This window comes from Onychomys torridus, chromosome 17 (assembly GCF_903995425.1).
Source record: "Onychomys torridus chromosome 17, mOncTor1.1, whole genome shotgun sequence".
In the NCBI taxonomy this organism is placed as follows: Eukaryota; Metazoa; Chordata; class Mammalia; order Rodentia; family Cricetidae; genus Onychomys; species Onychomys torridus.
In genome coordinates, this window is record NC_050459.1 from 17,522,104 (window position 1) to 17,541,034 (window position 18,931).

General features: G+C 39.9%; 1 protein-coding gene across 3 annotated transcripts in view; it reads left to right on the forward strand.

Moving 5' to 3' along the window:
- Kat6a (lysine acetyltransferase 6A) overlaps positions 1-18,931 on the forward strand; it is an 87,186-nt gene that overhangs the window by 44,544 nt on the left and 23,711 nt on the right. For all 3 annotated transcript variants that reach the window (XM_036209503.1, XM_036209502.1, XM_036209504.1), the window contains 6 exons: positions 2,380-2,488; positions 7,746-7,861; positions 8,375-8,456; positions 11,092-11,227; positions 12,775-13,091; positions 15,141-15,259. In XM_036209503.1, coding sequence (XP_036065396.1) covers positions 2,380-2,488; positions 7,746-7,861; positions 8,375-8,456; positions 11,092-11,227; positions 12,775-13,091; positions 15,141-15,259 — 879 coding nt within the window. The remainder of the gene's footprint in view (positions 1-2,379; positions 2,489-7,745; positions 7,862-8,374; positions 8,457-11,091; positions 11,228-12,774; positions 13,092-15,140; positions 15,260-18,931) is intronic.

The window sequence follows — 18,931 nt, forward strand, 5'->3', positions numbered from 1 at the left end:
TACAGAGTGAGGAATAGAAAAATGGATGTCAGAGATAAGGAACATCAATGTTTTCAAGTGTTGGAAGGAAAAAAAAGGACACCAAAAAGACCAAACTGAAACATTTGGAAAGATAACCTCACTACATATAGACAGTGCTTGTTGAAGACACTAAGAACTACTTAAATGCGATCATACATTATTATTATTTGTAATATTCATAAAAGTTATTTACATTATAAAACACTTGGTCATGCCATTTGTCTTAGTGACTTTTCTATTGCTGTGAAGAAACACCATGATCAAGACAACTTACAAAAGCAAGCATTTAGTTGGGAACTTGCTTACAGTTTCATGAGGTGAGTCTCCACATGGTAGCAGGCAGGTAGGTGCAGGCATGGCATTGGAGTTGCTGAGAGCTTACATGTTGAGAAAACAATCACAAAGTAGGGAATGAATGAGCTTCCTTACAGTTTCAGAGATACTCCATTATGGTCATGGTGGAAAATACGGCAGCAAGTAGGTAGGCAGTGCACTGTTGAAGTAGGTAAGGGCTCTGTATCTTGATCCAAAGGCAGCAGGCAGGGTGAGGGGAGTGACAGGGTAGGAGGAGAGAGAGACTGAGACTGTTGTGGGTTTTTGAAATCTCAAAGCCCACTCCCAGTGACACACCTGCTCCACTAAGGCCACACCTCCTAATCCTTCCCAAACAGTTTACCAACTAGGAACCAAATATTTAAACATATGAGCCTGTGGAGGCCATTCTCATTCACACCACCACACTATCTGCATTAGGATTCTCTAGAGTCACAAAATTTATGGAATGAAAATCCCTCTGTGTGTGTGTGTGTGTGTGTGTGTGTGTGTGTGAGAGAGAGAGAGAGAGAGAGAGAGAGAGAGAGAGAGAGAGAGAGAGAGAGACAGACAGTTTATTGGAATGACTTACAGGCTGCAGTCCAACAATGGCTAAATAAAAAAGAAAGGCAAAGTGGGTACCTTTCGGCGGCCCTGCTCAGGTATGCCATTAAGCAAGCACGCCACACACAATAGAACTAGTGCAAGAGGTTTATTGGGGGAGGGGAGGGGGCGAGTGAAAGGTCTTGTTGGAGTGGATGTCAGAGTGGGGACTTGAGAGAGGCTGACAGATGAGGAAGAAGAGAAGCAGGAGAGGAAAGACGAGACAAGGAGGAGCAAGAAGCAAGAGAGAACAGAGAGCAGGCCTTGCTCTGGCAGGCACTTTTAAAGTGTGCACATGTCATAGAGCTGATGGTGGAAAGACACCTGGCAACAGTAGTTGCCCAGGCCCATGAGGCTGGGCGTCCATGCTGGTCTTCTGTATGTATTTGCTGGAATCCCGAGGAAGTAGGCTCCAATGCCAGTGACGGAATGGATGTGCTGACAAGGTGAGGGCAAGCAGAGGAAGAACAGCACACCCCCTCCTTCTTCCCTTGTCCTTGTCTAGGCTTCCAGCAGGAGGTGTGGCCCAGATTAAAGGTGTGCCTTTCGGCCTTAAGGTCTGGATTAGAGCACACTGTTCTTGCAGAGGACCCGGGTACAATTCCTAGGAACTCCATGGTTGCTCTTAGCCATCTTTAACTCTAGTTTAGAGGATCTGACAGCTTCTTCTTGTCTTTCTAGGCACCATATGCACATATATACATATGCACATACAATCATATAGGCAAAGCACTCAGACACTGAAAAATCTTTAAAAAGAAACATAAGTGGAAAATAATTTGATGTGTACATTTTGTTGACTTTGAAAGATCAGTTTTTTCAGTTTTACAGAGTGATTTATGATTTAGCCTTTTTCTGTTTTGTTTTATTTCTTTCCATTTTTCCTCCCTTACACAGAAGCATTGTACTTAAAATTGGCTTTAGCAGTGTATACGTCAGAGTCCTTCCTATTGATATTACCTGTATTACCTTCTCTCCATCACAAATAAGGGGTGGAGGGAAGCACTTTGCAGGGGAGGGGGGATGTAGATGCTTTTCTTTGTATCTTATGCTCTTGTCATTTGACTAGCCTACCTAAGTGCTCATAACAGGAGTGTAAGAAGTGCTGGATATACCCTGTCTTGTCCTCCAAACCACAATGGGAATTTCTCTCTTACGCCAGTACTACATAGAGTAGTAGTTGTTTATTGCTTGTTTCTTAAAGTACTTAGCTGTGTTCTGCCTTACATTATGCTTATGTATATGATTTTCCAGATAACATGTATTCCAAATATGATCTGATCTTAGATATAATTTGAAAATTTACTGAGTAGGAATTTTAGGAAGAGTGATATAATTGTCCTAAAGTTATGTAAACTCAGAATAGAGTCTAAAACTAACTTTAGTTTTATGTTCATACTAAAAAAGTACTAGTAGTGGAATCAATTGTGTTTTTCTCTGCAGCCGGTTGCTGAACCAATACCCATCTGTAGTTTCTGTCTTGGTACAAAAGAACAGAACCGGGAAAAGAAGCCTGAGGAACTCATCTCCTGCGCAGACTGTGGCAATAGTGGTAGGTGGTTCTGTTTGCCTTTTGACACATCTGCAAGACAAGGAGAAGGTTGCTGAAATGAGTCGGTAATCTTTAAGCCTTGCCAAATGCATGCATGCTTTAACTTAATTCTGGTTTGTGGTAACTGAGCGGAGCTTTTACACTACAGAGGGATTTGAATAGCTGAATTGTTTAATTAATTCTGTTTCAGGTGTTCTTAGTAAATGTTCTGTAAACTTACCTTTTCCTCATCTTTATGTTTCATTATTAAGTACCTGTTTAAATCACATGGTTTAAAGTTGTGTGTTTATTTTAAAGAAACACAGTTTAGGCTGATGAGAAAGCTCATTGAGTAAAGTACTTGATGCACAAGCTTGATTCAACCCCTAGATCCAGTGAAAAGATTTTAGCCCAGTGTGCTAATGCATTTGTAATCCCAGCACTGTGGAGTGGGGACAGGGAGGTTCCTGGGGCTTGCTAGCTGGACAACCTAGCCTATTGAATGACTCCAGGTCAGTGAGAGACCCTGTCTCAAAAACAAAGTGGAGGATTCCTCAGGAACTGCAGCCGAGTGAGGTTAAACACCTTCCTTCCCCTCATGCAGTGTACATGTACACTTAAGTGTGCACACACAGACAACATAACTCCTTTTCTTTCTTGATTTGTCTCAGACTTGATCTATAGACCCAGAAAGAGAATAGGTTTGTTTTTCTGGATTGTCACATTGAGCTGTTGCTGACACTAGGGTTTAATGAGCCTATGAAATCCTGGGCCGATAGAAAGATTTTTCCGAGTCTTCTAATTTGCTAGTTCCAGAGATATTCTTACTCTACCTTTTAGGAATGCACAAAACTTTATAGGAAGACTTTAATGAAGCAGCGTTATCTTTTATCATTGTTTCATTTTCAGTGATTTTTTTAATAGTAACAGTCAGGATTTGGTCCAGAATACAGAAGCTGTGCTAAGTATTTAAAGAAGAATTGAATGTTGGAATTAGGTATTTATGAAATAGTTGGAAAGTGCTCTACCGAGTGAATTATATCCCAGCTCAAGCTTTTGAGTTTTTATTTATAGAAGCATTAGAAGAAGGTAGGAATAAATCTTGAGTACTGAGAGACCATATACAGTATAGTATCAGAAGCAAAAGTGAACTCTGGGTAGATTTCAGAGTGAAACACAAAATATAAAAACCAGAGTTGATTAGATAAAAATATAGCAGCATGTTGTACAATGTAGTGATTTTCTAGCTATTTTAGTAATGGAGCCTTTCTCAAAAATTAATTTTATCAATTATGAAAGAGGATATGAAGCTAATTGTTTTTCCAATAATAACTCTGTTATGTATTTTTTTTTTACTTTTGATAGTGGATAAATTCATAAAAATATAATTTGATAGTGAAAGTGTAAAATCCAATGTGAAGTTTCATAGCTTCCATTCCAGTGACTATTTTAACTATATGTAAATGTTCATGGAGATGTATAGACTTGGGGTCTGGTTAGTTTGGGGATGTGAGTTTTTGTTTTTGCAAGTTTTTTAAATTTAAAAGTCTATAAAAATAATAATAGCAGTTGTCTATTGCTACAGAAATAAATTAATCTAAGACCTTGCAGCTTATATCAATGAGAGACATTTTAATTTTATACTGTTTCCATGCCCTGGGAATTTGGAAGTGGCTTATCTAGGCAGTTTGACTTGATACCTTATGAGGATATACTTAGGATTTTAATTGGTGCTTCAGAATCCCAAAGCTTTTATGGTGGCTTATTTACCTGACTGGCAAATTAAGGCTATTGCCTGGTAAAAAGAAGCCTCAGTTTTTTTCCATGTGGACCTGTAGATAAGGCTGTGTGAATATCCACAACATGGTAGCTGGCTTTCTCTAAGCACCTTCCATAAAAAAACAAGGAAGAGTCTTGAATATCTTTGTAACAACCGTATAAAAGCTATGCTGTCATTGCAACAATCCTGTATTGGTTATACAGATCAACCCTACTTCAATGTGAGAACAAATCTACTTAAGAGGGAAAGACTGGAAACTGGCCCTCACAATGATCAGGGAAGAAAATCATGAGCATAGTCAAATCTGTAAATTGATATTTCCTAAAATATTTAAAAACATATTTTGGCACAGAGGCTGCACTTTAATCTGCTGCTGTTTTACCCAACAAATGTGGCTCTGCAGTTACTGGGCTGCTTCTCTGGCAGTGGCCTGGCTGCTCAGGCCCGGGCTTGTGGGAATTCTGTTCCTGCAGGTGCCAGCTATGTTGCTGCCACCGAATATAGCTTTTAGTGAAATCTCTAGTGTTCTGTTTATCAGTGAGACTCAGAAGACAAAGACTGGGGTGAAACCCGCCAGCTCAGAGAGGCTGAGTAGCAATTAGCAGACCTTCTTTCTTTGCTGCCATCTAGGAAAGAGATATGCTACACTGAGTCCCTCCTCCCTAGTACTTCCTGTGGGTCTATCATCAAACTGTCAGACACCCTAGGATTCTTTACGATTACTTTCTGTCAATTAATTGCTAACTCGGCCTCTTGACCCAAGGTTGATTTTATTTAATTAATGTAATCTCAACCTTGGGGTTCATAGTGTGATCAAATATCCCACAACAGTACATAACCCAAAATAAAAAGAGCAAGAATAGTTTGGGGGAATAATTGCATTCGATATGGAAAAGATCCAAATGCTATATGAGTTGAAAAAAAATGCATTTCTAAGCATGAAGTCTAAAGAGTCTATGAGCAAGCAGCTTATGCAGAGAAAATTAATTGCTGAACATATGAAAAGAACTTCACCTACAGAATGACAGGAATGCATGCCAAATGGTAGGAAAATGTAGTTTTAGAATTTAAAGCAGCGTATCTTGAAAGCACAGTGCAAACTTCAGAGGGAAATACAACAAAGTGTTCACACTTGGTTAGTGGCATTGGATGTTACACCATGACTTTTGGAAACGTTTGCCCATACATTTCAACCAATAAAACTGACAATGTCCTTACACTCAACAGTCTTACTTCCAGAAGTCGTTGTCCTCCTCCCCAAATGGTATTAATTTAAAATAAGCAAACTGTAACCATGATGTCTTGGTTAGGGTTTCTATTGCTAGGATCAAGCATCATAGAAAAAGACCTTGTGGAGGAAAAGGTTTATATCACAGTCCATCATTGAAGCCGGTCAGCTCAGGAACTCAAGCAGGGGCCCTGAGGAACACTGATTACTGGCTTGTTCAGTCCGCCTTCTACAGCACCCAGAGACCACCTGCCCAGGGTGACACCACTCGCCACATTAATCATTAGTTGAGATAGCAGCACTACATGTACTTGCCCTGCAGACAAGTCTTATAGAAGCATTTTCTCAATTGGGAATCTCTCTTCCAAGGTATGTCTAGGTTTATGTCAAGTTGAAAAACCAGCCAGTAAATATTTAACAATAGGGAAATGGTCATGGGGTGATCATTTATCAAATCAGTAGCATATAATCAGTTTAAAGAATAAGAATATGAAGTTTACTAGAATTAGATAATGAAAAGCAAAACAGAAACTACACATTCTATAGCTGTGACTTTCAGTTAGTTTTAGAAGGGAAAGTAGAACATGAAAATAGCTATTATTAGAGATGATATATGTAGGCCACACTTCATCTCCTGCTTTTCTTCAGTGTCTGTGTTTTGATGACAAACTTACTACCTCATAAAAGAGGCACTTCTTTAGAAATGGAAAAAAGAGAAAAGATTTAACTAGCTCTTCTCTCACAAAAGAAAGATAGCTAGTCAAGGAGTGGAGCTAAAGCTTTTATCTAATTCTTTTATCAATAAAAACTTGGGTGTCAGATATTGGAGTAAAAACCTGATTGCCTGGAGAAGTGCCAGAGAAGCAGCTGGTGACCCCTCTCTCTCTCTCTCTCTCTCTCTCTCTCTCTCTCTCTCTCTCTCCCTCCCTCCCTCCCTCCCTCCCTCCCTCTCTCCCTCCCTCCCTCTCTCCCTCCCTCCCTCTCCTTCTCTCTCCCTCTCTCTCCCTCTCCCCCTCTCCCTCCCTCCCTCCCTCCCTCCCTCTCCATCTCTCTCCCCCTCTCACTCTCCCTCCCTCTCCCTTTTCCTCCTTGATCCAAAAGGGCTGAGAATCTAAGCCCCTCCCTACTGCTTCCTGTGTCTCTCCATGTCCTGGGTCCTCTAAAAACTATGGCTAATTTTGAGGAGCTAGTAGCTAGCTCCGCCCTCTGGTTCAAGGTAAACTTTATTGGCAGTCTTAGGAGTGTCAGAGTGTAATCAAAACATCCCACAGCATGTATGCTGAGTCTGAGAACTGGAGAATCAACGTGATAGTAACTCGTGGAGAAGAGTCCTTCCTTCCCAGCACTCCATCCCTCCAGCTGCTGCCTCTCATCCTGGGAGAAATGCTACCTCCCTTTTAGACTTAGCTGAAGTAGCTTAAACCACGAACATGGCATTGCTTCAAGTTTGGTATTTTATCCTATATTTTAAAATTATGATACTAAACTGTTCTCAATAAACAATGAGATCATAGCCAGTGAAAGGGTATTTATCACCAACCAGACAACCTGAGTGTGATGCTTGAGACCCACACGGCAGAAGGAGAGGCCTGGCTCCTGTGAACTGTCCTTTGACTTTTGTTCATGCGTGTGTACTCACATATGTGCTCGTACAATGAGCACATAAATAACAATAACAGTAATAATATTTGAATTGGCAAGATGGATTAGCAGGTAAAGACACTCACCCTGAAAGCCTGGTGACCTCTCAGAACCCATGTAAAAGTAGGAGGAGGGACCTGACTTCACAAAGTTGTCCTTTAAATTCTGCATACCAACTGTGACACACATGTATGCACCCACAAGTAATTGAAAGTGAGTATAAATGTGAATCAAAAATCCTCTTTAAAATATTTACATAGCTCTATTTTCTAGGGTGTTACCAAAATATGTATAAACAGATTTTTGTGTGTTCTTTCAGAGGTGGCCTGGGCATATTTATATTCATATAAATACCAGCATGTGTACAAACATAATGATCTGATACAGGCTCAATACAAGCTTGGACATGGTTTTTATACTTACATTGTGGGCACATGTGCTAAATTCTCTTTGGTTTAGGAAAACTGACTTGGAGTGCCAAGACTTGATGACACATTATATGACAAGCTTCCAGGAGCATCATGTTTTGTCTGATATAGTTAAGATAATTGCCATTTTTCTACCATTCCTTTAATATCATTACAAAATAATTTTTGATTTTTCATCACTGAAGTGTTTTCTCTTATCAGGTCATCCATCCTGTTTAAAGTTTTCCACAGAACTCACAGTGAGAGTGAAGGCCTTACGGTGGCAGTGCATTGAGTGTAAAACGTGCAGCTCCTGTCGTGACCAAGGCAAAAATGCAGTGAGTATCTTGGCTCTGCCATGGCTAGTCCACTCAGTAGCCTCTTCCAGGTAGATAATCATTAGTTTGGAATACTCTTCTGTTCACTTGGGCGTAGACTGTTTCGAGGTGATTAGGAAAGCAACTTGGTCATATATTTACAGAAATACTAAAAACTGTTTTCAAGAAAGCTTCCAGTTCTTTTGAGCAGTATAGAGGTATTGATTTATGAATGTTTTCTTCCTAATTACAAATCATCTTTTTGATTTTTATTAAGACAGACCAGGGTTAGCTCTTATCTGGCTATGAATGTATGAAAACATATTGAACCCGTAGTTCTTCACCAAAATCAGATGAAGCAAAACTTTCTGCTAACTCAGACTGTTAATACTGATTAAGGAAAATTTTATTGTGGTAGTATTTGAAGCTTCTCAGTCTCAATAAGTCCTGAAATTTTATTGTCTCCTAAGGTTAAGCAGAAATATCTTTTCCCTTTTCTTTTCTTTTTCTTTCTTTCTTTCTTTTTTTTTAAAGGATAACATGCTCTTTTGTGATTCATGTGACCGAGGTTTTCACATGGAATGTTGTGATCCACCACTCACACGGATGCCAAAAGGTGAGAAGTCCTTTCTGAAAAATCAAATAACGTTGCTGAGAAAAGGGTGTTAGTGGAACCATATTTATCTGCTGTTAAGATAAAGAAAATAATTGATTTTCATTTTGAGGTTGTATAAATAGACAGCTGACATCTTAAAGGTAGAATATACTTTCTGTTAAGCTTGTTAACATTTTTTTGTATTTATGTTCACTTATTTTCAACATTGCAATGTCTATGAAGGATGAAATGGTTTATGTTTAAATATTTGCTAGTCTCTGCTAGAAGCTAAAATACTTGACTCATGTAATATCTTGAAATCTTTTTTAAAGGAAGAGATAAAATTGTACTAGGATATGTTGTTTGTAGCACTGCTCAGTACTTTTTCAGGGTCCTAGACTCAGATCTGATTTATTCAAAACTTAAAAAAATTAAAAAATAATTTGTGACCAAATAAGTACCCAAAATCATAAGGGTACAGCTTAATGCTATTAGATTGTTTGGACACTTGTTCCTTAAAAAGGTGTTGGTTGGGATTTAATTGCCATTTGGTTAGATTTCCATGGAGTACAATTTGGTCATATGTTTAAAATTTCTTTAATGTCAAGCTTTGTCTGGTGGCATAGAGCTATAATCCCAACTTTTGGGGATTCTGAGAGATGGAGATCATAAATTCAAGATTTTCCTCAACAAAGTGAATTCAAGGCCACCAGTCTAGGTGACTTCTCATGACCCCCATTTCTTGTCTTAGAAAGAAAAGAGGTGTAGAGAAGTAACTCAGTAGGTCGTATAGACAGACTACTTCAGCTTAGTTGGCACCCCTGTTTTCCCACTGCATGTGCACAGACTGTATTTGAACTCTTGATTAGGATCTGTATGTCTCCCCAGTCTAACACCTGTAGGACTTTTGATACTGTCTGTTCAGAGGTGGAAAGGGACTCAGCCATAGTTCTTCTTTCAGTTGTCTTTAAGCCACCCTGCTGTCACCTTTTGAAACACCCCAAATAGATACATGAATAGCCCTCTCTTTTTTAAAGACAGGGTCTCTCAGTGTAGTCCTGGTTCTCCTGGCACTCAACTCTGTAGACCAGGCTGATCTCTAACTCAGAGATCCTAAAGGCGTGAACCACCACCACCACCACCTGGCATGAATAATTCCCCTTTCCTCTCCTTTGCATCTGTTTGAAGTTGAGATATGAGGCTGTTTGAAAATCTTTCAAGATAAGGAGGATTTTCTCAGGAGTTCTTTCGGTGCATTTAACTCCTACAAAGGGGCTTTAATAGTAACTTAAGGCAGGACAAGTTTTATTTTGAATTTATTTCAGACTTAGAGAAAGCTGGCAAAATAGAGCATAGCTTCTTTTTTTTTTGAGCTGAGGATCAAACCCAGGGCCTTGTGCTTGCTAGGCAAGCACTCTACCACTGAGCTAAATCCCCAACCCCCATAGCTTCCTTTTTAGTGCCCCTAATATTATCATTTTACAAAAGCCATAAGATACAGAATCCAGAAAGTCAGTGTTGACATGATTGACTCTAACCAGAGGCCTCATTTGAATTCCCTAGAGCTATTTAGGATCTCACACTTAGTGTCATACTACTTTGATAACTTTGTCTTTCCTGACCTTAACTTATTTGGAGAGTACTAGTCCATTATTTCACTGAAAACCCTTCCATTTATGATTAGATCAAGTTTATAAATTTGACAGTAAGATGATGTGCTGCACTTCCTAGTGTATCACAGCAGATAGATAGTAGTGATATACCTTACTACTAGACTGTTAATTTTGATCACTTAATTACAGTCAGAGAGAAAGCTGACAGGTTTTCCCTTTTGCCCACTAACTGGCAGCTCAGTCTTTCTTGCCTGTGTAGTTGCTAATGTGGTATTTGCATAATGATGACTGTCTAGTCCACCATTCTTTCTAACCAGACTAACTGGAATTCTGACTTAAATAACTGTTACCACTTTCTGAAACATTCGTTTATTAAATTACTTAAATCATTGACAACACATGAATTTTTTATTCTATGGATGATCGGTCATTGCTTTAATCACTTGGCCATTGGAAACACCCTTAAGTTGACTGCTGAATCCTTTTGACATAACTCTATGAGTATTTTCTGGCATTATAACATTATAAGATCTTTCAAACTATTAGATTTCCCCCTTCCTTGCCTTGGAATCAGCCATTAATCTAAGAAACCTGGCTTTTTTATTGTATGATTATAATTAGTAGCTAATATCTGGGTTCTACTTGTAGATCAAAATCCCCCTCCCCTTTTTTTGAGACATGGGTGTCTCTGTTCAGTAGCTCTTGCTATTTTAGAAGTCAATATGTAGACCAGGCTAGTCTGGAACTCAGAGATCTACCTGCCTCTGTTGAATTAAAGGCGTGTGAAAATGCACCCAGCCAGAGCAGAAATTTTTGACTGAGAGTCAGTAGCTCCTGTCCATTTGCAAGCTTCAAGGATGTGTATGAATTTCTTTCAGCTGTTTGTAGACATTTATATGTGTATGTTTTCATGTCTTTTTTTCTTTGCCAAAAGCATTTCATTCGATTTTCACGTTAGTCCTTAACCTTGAGAGGTTGGGATATCTGAAATCTTTCAGGATATATGTAGCTGCACTTTTGTATAGAATTTTATTCTTTTACAGGCATGTGGATATGTCAAATATGTCGGCCTAGGAAAAAAGGACGGAAACTTCTACAGAAGAAAGCTGCGCAGATAAAACGGCGCTATGCTAATCCCATAGGACGTCCAAAAAGCAGGTTAAAGAAACAAAACACGGTGTAAGTTGTACTTATGGCAAGGTGAGGGGAGCAAAGGATAGGGCTTTGTCTATAGTGTAGGAGTCACTTGTTTTCTCATCAAAGAGTCCCGTTGTCATACCTGGTCCTTTTCTATGATGTGCTTCCTTTTACTGAGCCCATACTAGAGTGCCAGGCAGGCCTCCTCTAAGAGCCTTTCATGTTCAGTCATTCAATTCTTCCAGCCACCTCATGAAGTGCAGATGCTATTGCTACTTCATTTTTCAAAAGTGGAAGCTAAGGTACCCATACATGAATTTGCATACAGTTATATAGTAAGTGTTGAACTGGAATGAAAGCCTAAGGTCCGGCACCAGACTGATCCTTGACTTTTCCTTACGCTGCTGCTTGTGTAAAAGCAGTAAAGGAGAGCCTGTAATCCTGCAGCTCTTTCTGATGCAGCCTCAGCTGTTCATCAGTAGATACAATCAGGTCACTGAGTCAGCTCTTACTGAGGTGACAACCAAGTCCATTTTTATGTTTTAATCTTTCATCAAAAAATCATCAATTGTAGGGGTTGGGGATTTAGCTCAGTGGTAGAGCGCTTGCCTAGCAAGCACAAGGCCCTGAGTTTGATCCCTCAGCTCCAAAAAGAAAAAAACAATCATAAATTGTAGACTGGGAAGTTTCTGGAGGTGTTGGGACAAGTTTCAGTAGCTTTCTGTCTTTTAGGAAAGGCTTTATAGTAATTCACCTTTTAAAATGTGTTCAAATCTGTAAACCTCTTTTTAGTCTCAAGAAATCTGTATATCTTTTCTACACTCAATACTATCTTAGGTGATATAACAGAAATGAATGAGCATTAGCAGCCTGATATATATAGAACCAGTTTTCTAGGTGATGGTTTTCATCTTAAATTAAGCTCTAATTTGCCTTTTAAAATGATCTTTTGATTTCTGATCTTCAGAGAGTGAACCTGTATTTGTTTTTAGAGGTAGAGGTATAACTCTTTGGTACAGTGATCACCATATTAGAGGATATTATAACCTAGAAAGGTAGTTGTTCACTGGTGGAACTCATATTTACCAGAGGAAGACAGTGAGATTAAAGATGTAGTTCATCTTATATATATATGACTAGTAACAAAAGGTGCAAACATGTCTTCTAACCTCTGTTGTAGTGTTCTTAGCCCTATAAGCTAGGCTTCCTGGAAATGGATGGTTCTAAGACAATATTACTGATTATAGTTTATAAATTTTCTTTTTCCCTCCTTCCCTCCCTTCCTCTCCCTTCCTCTCCTTTCCTCTCTCCTCTGCCCTCCCTCCCCCCTTTCTCTCTCTTTCATTCCTTTGTTTTTGACAGGCCCTCAATGTGCAGTCCCGGCTGTCCTGGAATCTGCTATATAGACCAGGCTTGCCTGAACTCATCACAGAGATCCACCCGCCTCTGCCTCCTGAGTGCTAGTTTAACATAAATATATACTTTAAAAATGAATCTGTTATTTTCTGTTTGTATTTCATATTAGATACAAAGCTTATAATGATGTCTTTTTAATAGTTCTATTTTTTTTTCCCTGTTTGATTCTTTAGATCAAAAAGTCCCTTTAGCAAAGTGCGAACTGGTCCTGGAAGGGGTCGGAAACGTAAAATCCCTATCTCCAGTCAATCAGCATCATCATCAGAAGAAGGATATTTAGAGCGAATAGATGACTTGGACTTCTGCAGAGATAGCAATGTCCCCTTGAAGTTCAACAAGAAAACCAAAGGGCTCATTGATGGCCTTACCAAATTCTTCACCCCTTCTCCTGATGGGCGGAAAGCCCGTGGGGAGGTGGTAGACTACTCTGAGCAATACAGAATCAGGAAAAAGGGCAACAGAAAATCAAGCACTTCAGATTGGCCCACAGGTAAAAGTTTGAACCAAGCTTAGAAACAAAAATATTCCAAAGTGTATTATTTGCATTAACACTAGTCATTTACATTTCATTTTAAAATTTATGGACAAGCCTGGTGGCATGGACCTGTAATTGTAGCACTGGAGAGTCTGAGGCAAGAGGTCTACATGTTCAAGACCAGCCTGGGATACATAGGGAGACTCTGTGTCAAAACAAAAATTGGGTATATATGAATGCATTAAAGGTACATACTTAACATAATGCTGTGGCAGGAGTTAGAGCCAGGGGTGAAGTTGCAAAGGGTAACACTTAAAGCACCATGGCTTTTGCTTTATTCCTGGAAGGAAATTAGAAAGGACAGTTGTGGCTAAACTACTGTTCGTTTATATATGATTTTCTACTTTAGATCTTGGGAGTATATGTGTAAGTTTTCACATGTTAAACAGGGAAGGAAGGAGGTTCCTAGGTAACTTCAGCCTCATGTTTAGACTGACTTCCAACTTCAAGTCAGAGGAATTTGATTAGCTGCCCTGATACTTAAAGCTTTAAGCAAATAGTCGTCTCCGTAGTGAGGCTTGAGTTTAGAGAAAATAACCCTGTCATGGAGTTGAAACAGCTCTGAGAAAATAAAAACAAACTGGATCATGGGGACCAAAGTTCTAGGGTCTTACTACCAGAGAGGGTACTTTTTTGTTTGTTTATTTATGTATGTATTTTGAAGTTTTAAGGGCTTACCTACTATATGAAAATTTCTTAAGTTTTGTTTTCTCTCTCAAAATATCCCATGAACAAATGGTTGTATTATCTGCTTCTTCTTCCGTTCCTGCATACGTGAATGGTTGACTGGTCCAGGAAAGAAGTCCTCAGCGCTCTCTGAGCCTCCCTTTTCTGGCTTAGTGACTTGGCTTTTCACCAGAGTGGCAATCAGTTACTATTTACATTCAAGACTCTCCATGTTAGATTATAGATGAGCTTCAGTTGGAACATGTTTATCCAAGAAGATGCACAGTTTGTTTAGGTTAGACTTACAAAAAAAGACTCCTAAGATTTGTGTTGGAAATGGATTATTAGAAGAACCTCCTGGAAACTTAGAAATAGAAACTGTTCTAACAAATTTATAACAATACATAGAGAACTAACAATAGGCTTTAATCATTGCTGCATTTGCTTTAATGGCTCTATGATTTTTATTTATTCATTGTAAATATTAAAGAACAATTTGTGCATCATTTTATACAGCGTCACAGAATGTAATACTAGGTCTATGCCTGCATCCATCCGTATTGTGCACTAGGGGGCATTAAGACTACTTGGTTACGTTAGATTGTACTGTCTTCGGTTTGAGAATGTTGTCATCCTTGAGTTTTTGTCTCTTTTCTTCTTGTACTGAATGAATAACAGAGCCAGTGTATACAGTCAATCTGAAAAGAACTGTCACTGATTGGTCTTTTCAGCCATACTCAAAGAGGAGGTCATCAGCAGTGTCATCTTCAAATGCAAAGGATAATGAGCTGCATAATCCCCATACTCCCTTCACTAATTATTTTGCCCAGTTGAGGAAGAGCCATCATTTAGTGGATGATTATCATAATTTTTCATACTTACCCAGAGGATTATCATCTGTGGTCCTCAGGTTTGTGGAGTTTGTGCTTTAACAGGGCACCCAGAATGTGAAGGGAGTTAGTGTTTCCTGGTATCAGTCAAGGTAGCTCTTTTAAGACTGTGTGCTGATTGTTGACACATTAAGTTCCTGCTAGACGTGTCAGTAGTCACACTGTTTTGAAATTTCTATTCTCATACCCTTTTCTTGTTCTGTCTATTGAAATTAATCTTTTAATGAATTTAAATTTGGTTATGTCATATTTTTTGAAAGATTTAAGACAATTTGGGATTTTCCTCAGAAGGACAGATTTCTTAATACTTGAGTAATGTTTCTGAGAGTCAGTTTATTGCTGTCCTTTTCTTGGGTAGTACATAAGTAATTTTAAGGTCTTAAGACTGAAAGCTCATATTAAATTGAAGACAGTGCAAATAACACGTGAGTCCTTTCTTTATGTGTAGACAATCAGGATGGCTGGGATAGCAAACAAGAAAATGAGGAGCGCCTTTTTGGGAGCCAGGAAATCATGACGGAGAGAGATATGGAATTATTTCGTGACATCCAGGAGCAAGCACTGCAGGTAAAGTTGCACATTGAGGCTGAGCAGTCAGGGAGCTGCAGAGCACAGGAAGCAGGACTGATGGTGTGGTGGGGAAAGCCAAAGGAGCAGGTTACTGAAACTAGATGTGGCTCTGCAGGTGTGTAGCTCTTCCCATTACAGGTTCTTGGCACACTGCAACTACTTAGGTTTTGCCAAAAATTACATTGCTTTGGTTACCAGTGTCAGTGGAACTATGTACCGTGTACATTTTCTTACTGTATTAAGTAGAATTGGTTATTTTACTATTACTATTTTTTGTGTGTAGAGTATTTTACCTGCATGAAAGTCTGTGTCTCATATTCATGTTCCCTAGAACTGCAGTTACAGACAGTTGTGAGCCACCATGTGGGTGGGAGTCAAACCCAGGTCCTCTGCAAAAACCATTGCTCTTAGCTGCTGAGCCAACTCTCCAACTCTCAGAGAAAAGATTTGTTTCAACTGTTTCAGAGATTGTAATCCTTGGTCCTTTGGTTATGTTGCTTTGTACTGGTAGCTGTGTGAGTGAAAACTCTTTAGGTTAAGAGAGACTAGTACATCAAGAAAAAGAGAGAGAATGGCAGGAACAGGGGTCCTAGTAATCCCTTAAAGATATGCCCAGTGACCCAACTTCCTTCTTTTAAGCCTCATGTATTAAGGATTCTTTGACCTTCCAGTAGTGTTATAAGTTGGCAGCCAAGTCTCTTTTCTTTCTTTCTTTTTTTTTTGTTTTGTTTTTAGATTTTTTTTTTTTTTTTTTTTTAATTTGAGACAGGGTTTCTCTGTAGCTTTGCACCTTCCCTGGAACTTGCTTTGTAGACCAGGCTGGCCTCGAACTCACAGAAATTCTCCTGCCTCTGCCTCCTGAGTGCTGAGATTAAAGGCATGTGCCACTACCGCCCGGCAGCAGTCTTTTAACACGTGGCTTTGGGGAGACATTTGAGATCTAGACCATAGCAGTAATCCTGTCTGTGCGTTTGCTTAGACAAACAGATAGTACAGTCTTGCCTGTACTCCACATTAGATCCATTAGCAGTGGATTCAGAACATGTCCAGGATATGACTGTTGCTAATTGCTTCAAAACCACCATATTTGGCTTGGGTATTATGATAGCCTCCAGACAGACCCTCTGGCCTCCACTTTCCCTTTGCCTCCTGCCTTCATTCTCAAGTCTGTTCTTTACACAGAGTAATTATTTTGTGACCTAAGTTGGATTGTGCCACTTCTCTGCTCAGACAACTTCCAGTGTCGTTTAGCCCTACTTAGAATTAAAAACAAACAAACAAAAATCCAAATCCTTATCCTTAACTTGAAGGTTTAGGTTGTCTTGCACGCTTGCCTCTGGCTGCTTTCCTTCCAACCTTGCCAGTGTTCTCCAGTCCCAGGTACCTTCTTCCTGAGCTACAGCAGATGTAGTCTTCCCATAGGACTCGATGGTCCTCATCTGGATTGTCCTTTCTGATGTCCATGGACCTAGTGGATTGACTGGTTACCTCCTCTAGGCCACATGGTACCAGAGAGGCCATCCCCACCTCAAACTAAAGATGACTCTGTTAGCCCACCCATTGTGTCACTGATTTCCCATTTCCTGCTTGTTTGTCCTACATAGTGCTGCTCATCATCTCTGGAATTGAGTTCATTTTATTTATCTATTTTGAGACAGGGTCTTACCATATATCCCTGGCTGACCTGAAGCTTACTGTGTAGACCAGGCTGGCCTTGAATTCAGAGCCTGCCTCAGCCTTCTGAGTGCTGGGATAAAAAGACTTGTGCCACCATACCCAGCTTGAATTTATTTATTTCTAGTCTTAAAGTATCTTAAGAGCAGATACTTTTGTCTTTATTTTCTGCTGTAAACTGATGATTAGACTGAAGTCAAGGCTTTGTTTAATGGATGGTCATTTGAATGAAAGTCTCTGCTGGGAGAAATAGGATGAGAATAGGAGTAATGGGTATGTGAAGAAAAAGATGACAGCTAGAGAGAGTTCAAAGGGGCTACTGAGCCTGCCGGGACAGCAGGTAATAGTAATATGGCTAGTAGTATGTTTGCTTCTCCTGGGGTAATAGGTAAACTTCTACAAAAGAACAGACTAACGTGTGTGTGTGTGTGTGTGTGTGTGTGTGTGTGTGTGTGTGTCTGTCTGTTCGTTCCCAAGAGAATAGGTGCCAGTCTACAGACAAGCTTTTCTATCTGGCACAGTGTGTCTGAGGAGCCAGGGAACTGGCATGTGCCTACAGGGAAGGATTCAGGGGAAACAAAGTGTGTATATGTGTGTGTGTGTGTCTGTGTGTGCGCACACACACACAACTCACTTGTGTAAAGGGATTTAGTAGATTATCTTACACAATAGGGGTCGGATAGTCCAATAGTGGTCATATGCAGGCTGGTAGCTGTTTAGTCCTTTAGTTCTAGTCTGGTATTAAAGGTCTAGAAGATTCCTGATTGCCTCATATTCAGTCCACATTGGAAAACTGAAGAACCTGGAGCCTCCTGTTGGGGAGGACTGTAGCAGCCACCACCTAGATGAGCAAAGACAGGCAGGCAGCATTGCTTTATTCCTCTGGCCACCTACTGGGAAGTCCTGCCCAATCTGAGTGTGAAGGGTCTCCTCCTGCAGTTAAACTCCTTTGGACATGCCCAGTGGACACACCCAGAGTTGTGTGTTTCCTAGGTGGTTCCAAGTCCTGCCAAGTGGGTGACCAAGATGAACCATCATGTCTAGCACTTTGCTGGTTTAGTTTGTGTGGTACACACGAGGCACTAGTGAGAACGAACTCCGAACACCGACAGGCACTCCCAGAAAGGAGTTATTTCCACAGCAGTGGATTAAGCTGTGTCTTGCATTAAGGACACAAACAGCTAGATATTGTATGTCTAAATCATTAGCAATTGAAGTAGGAACGTATAGGAATTCTGATGTAATGATCTTCCCCCATGAGATTGATGGATTTAGAATATGTCTGGCTTTGTACTAAATATGCAGGTAAAGATACAGACTCAGGAACTTTCAGTTTGTATTGGAAACTTTCATTTATGTCAGTCATGAGGGTCACAATGGCAAATAATCATAAACACAAAATACAAAGTGATAGTAGAAAGACAGGAAGAATGCAATGAGAGATTTTAATAGGGCTTCCTGGTCCAGGTTGCTGGTGGCTGTGCCCAGAAGATTGTAGAAAAAGATGATGTTCTGAAAGTAGTGATCTCAAGATGGAAAAGACAGCATGGCAGGCAAGAGCTGTGTGAAGAGTGCTGTAGGGCAGTGTCTAGACGACAGCACCGCCAGGGTCAGAAGAAGGGGCTGAGGAACTCAGTTCAGTATGACTAGTGGATGAGTAAAGAACACACAGATGAAGCTGGAGAAACAAGCTAGAAGTTAGGATTTGGGCTTCTTAATCTTGATTCTAATGTTTTGGGAAGCCCTCAGATGGAATAGCAAGACCATATTTGCATTAAGGATTGTTTTTTCTTAGGCTAGATGTGTACCTCAGTTGGTAAGAGTGCTTGCCTAGAATGCACAGAGTTTTAGGGTTTGGTTCCCTGTACCACATGAAATCAAATGGTGATGTTACACACCTGTTATCCCAGAACTCAGAAGGTGGGGGCAGAAGGATCAGAAATTTTAAAGATGATCTTGTAATTCAGTAATTGATTGGGCCCAGTGCAAGTGAAT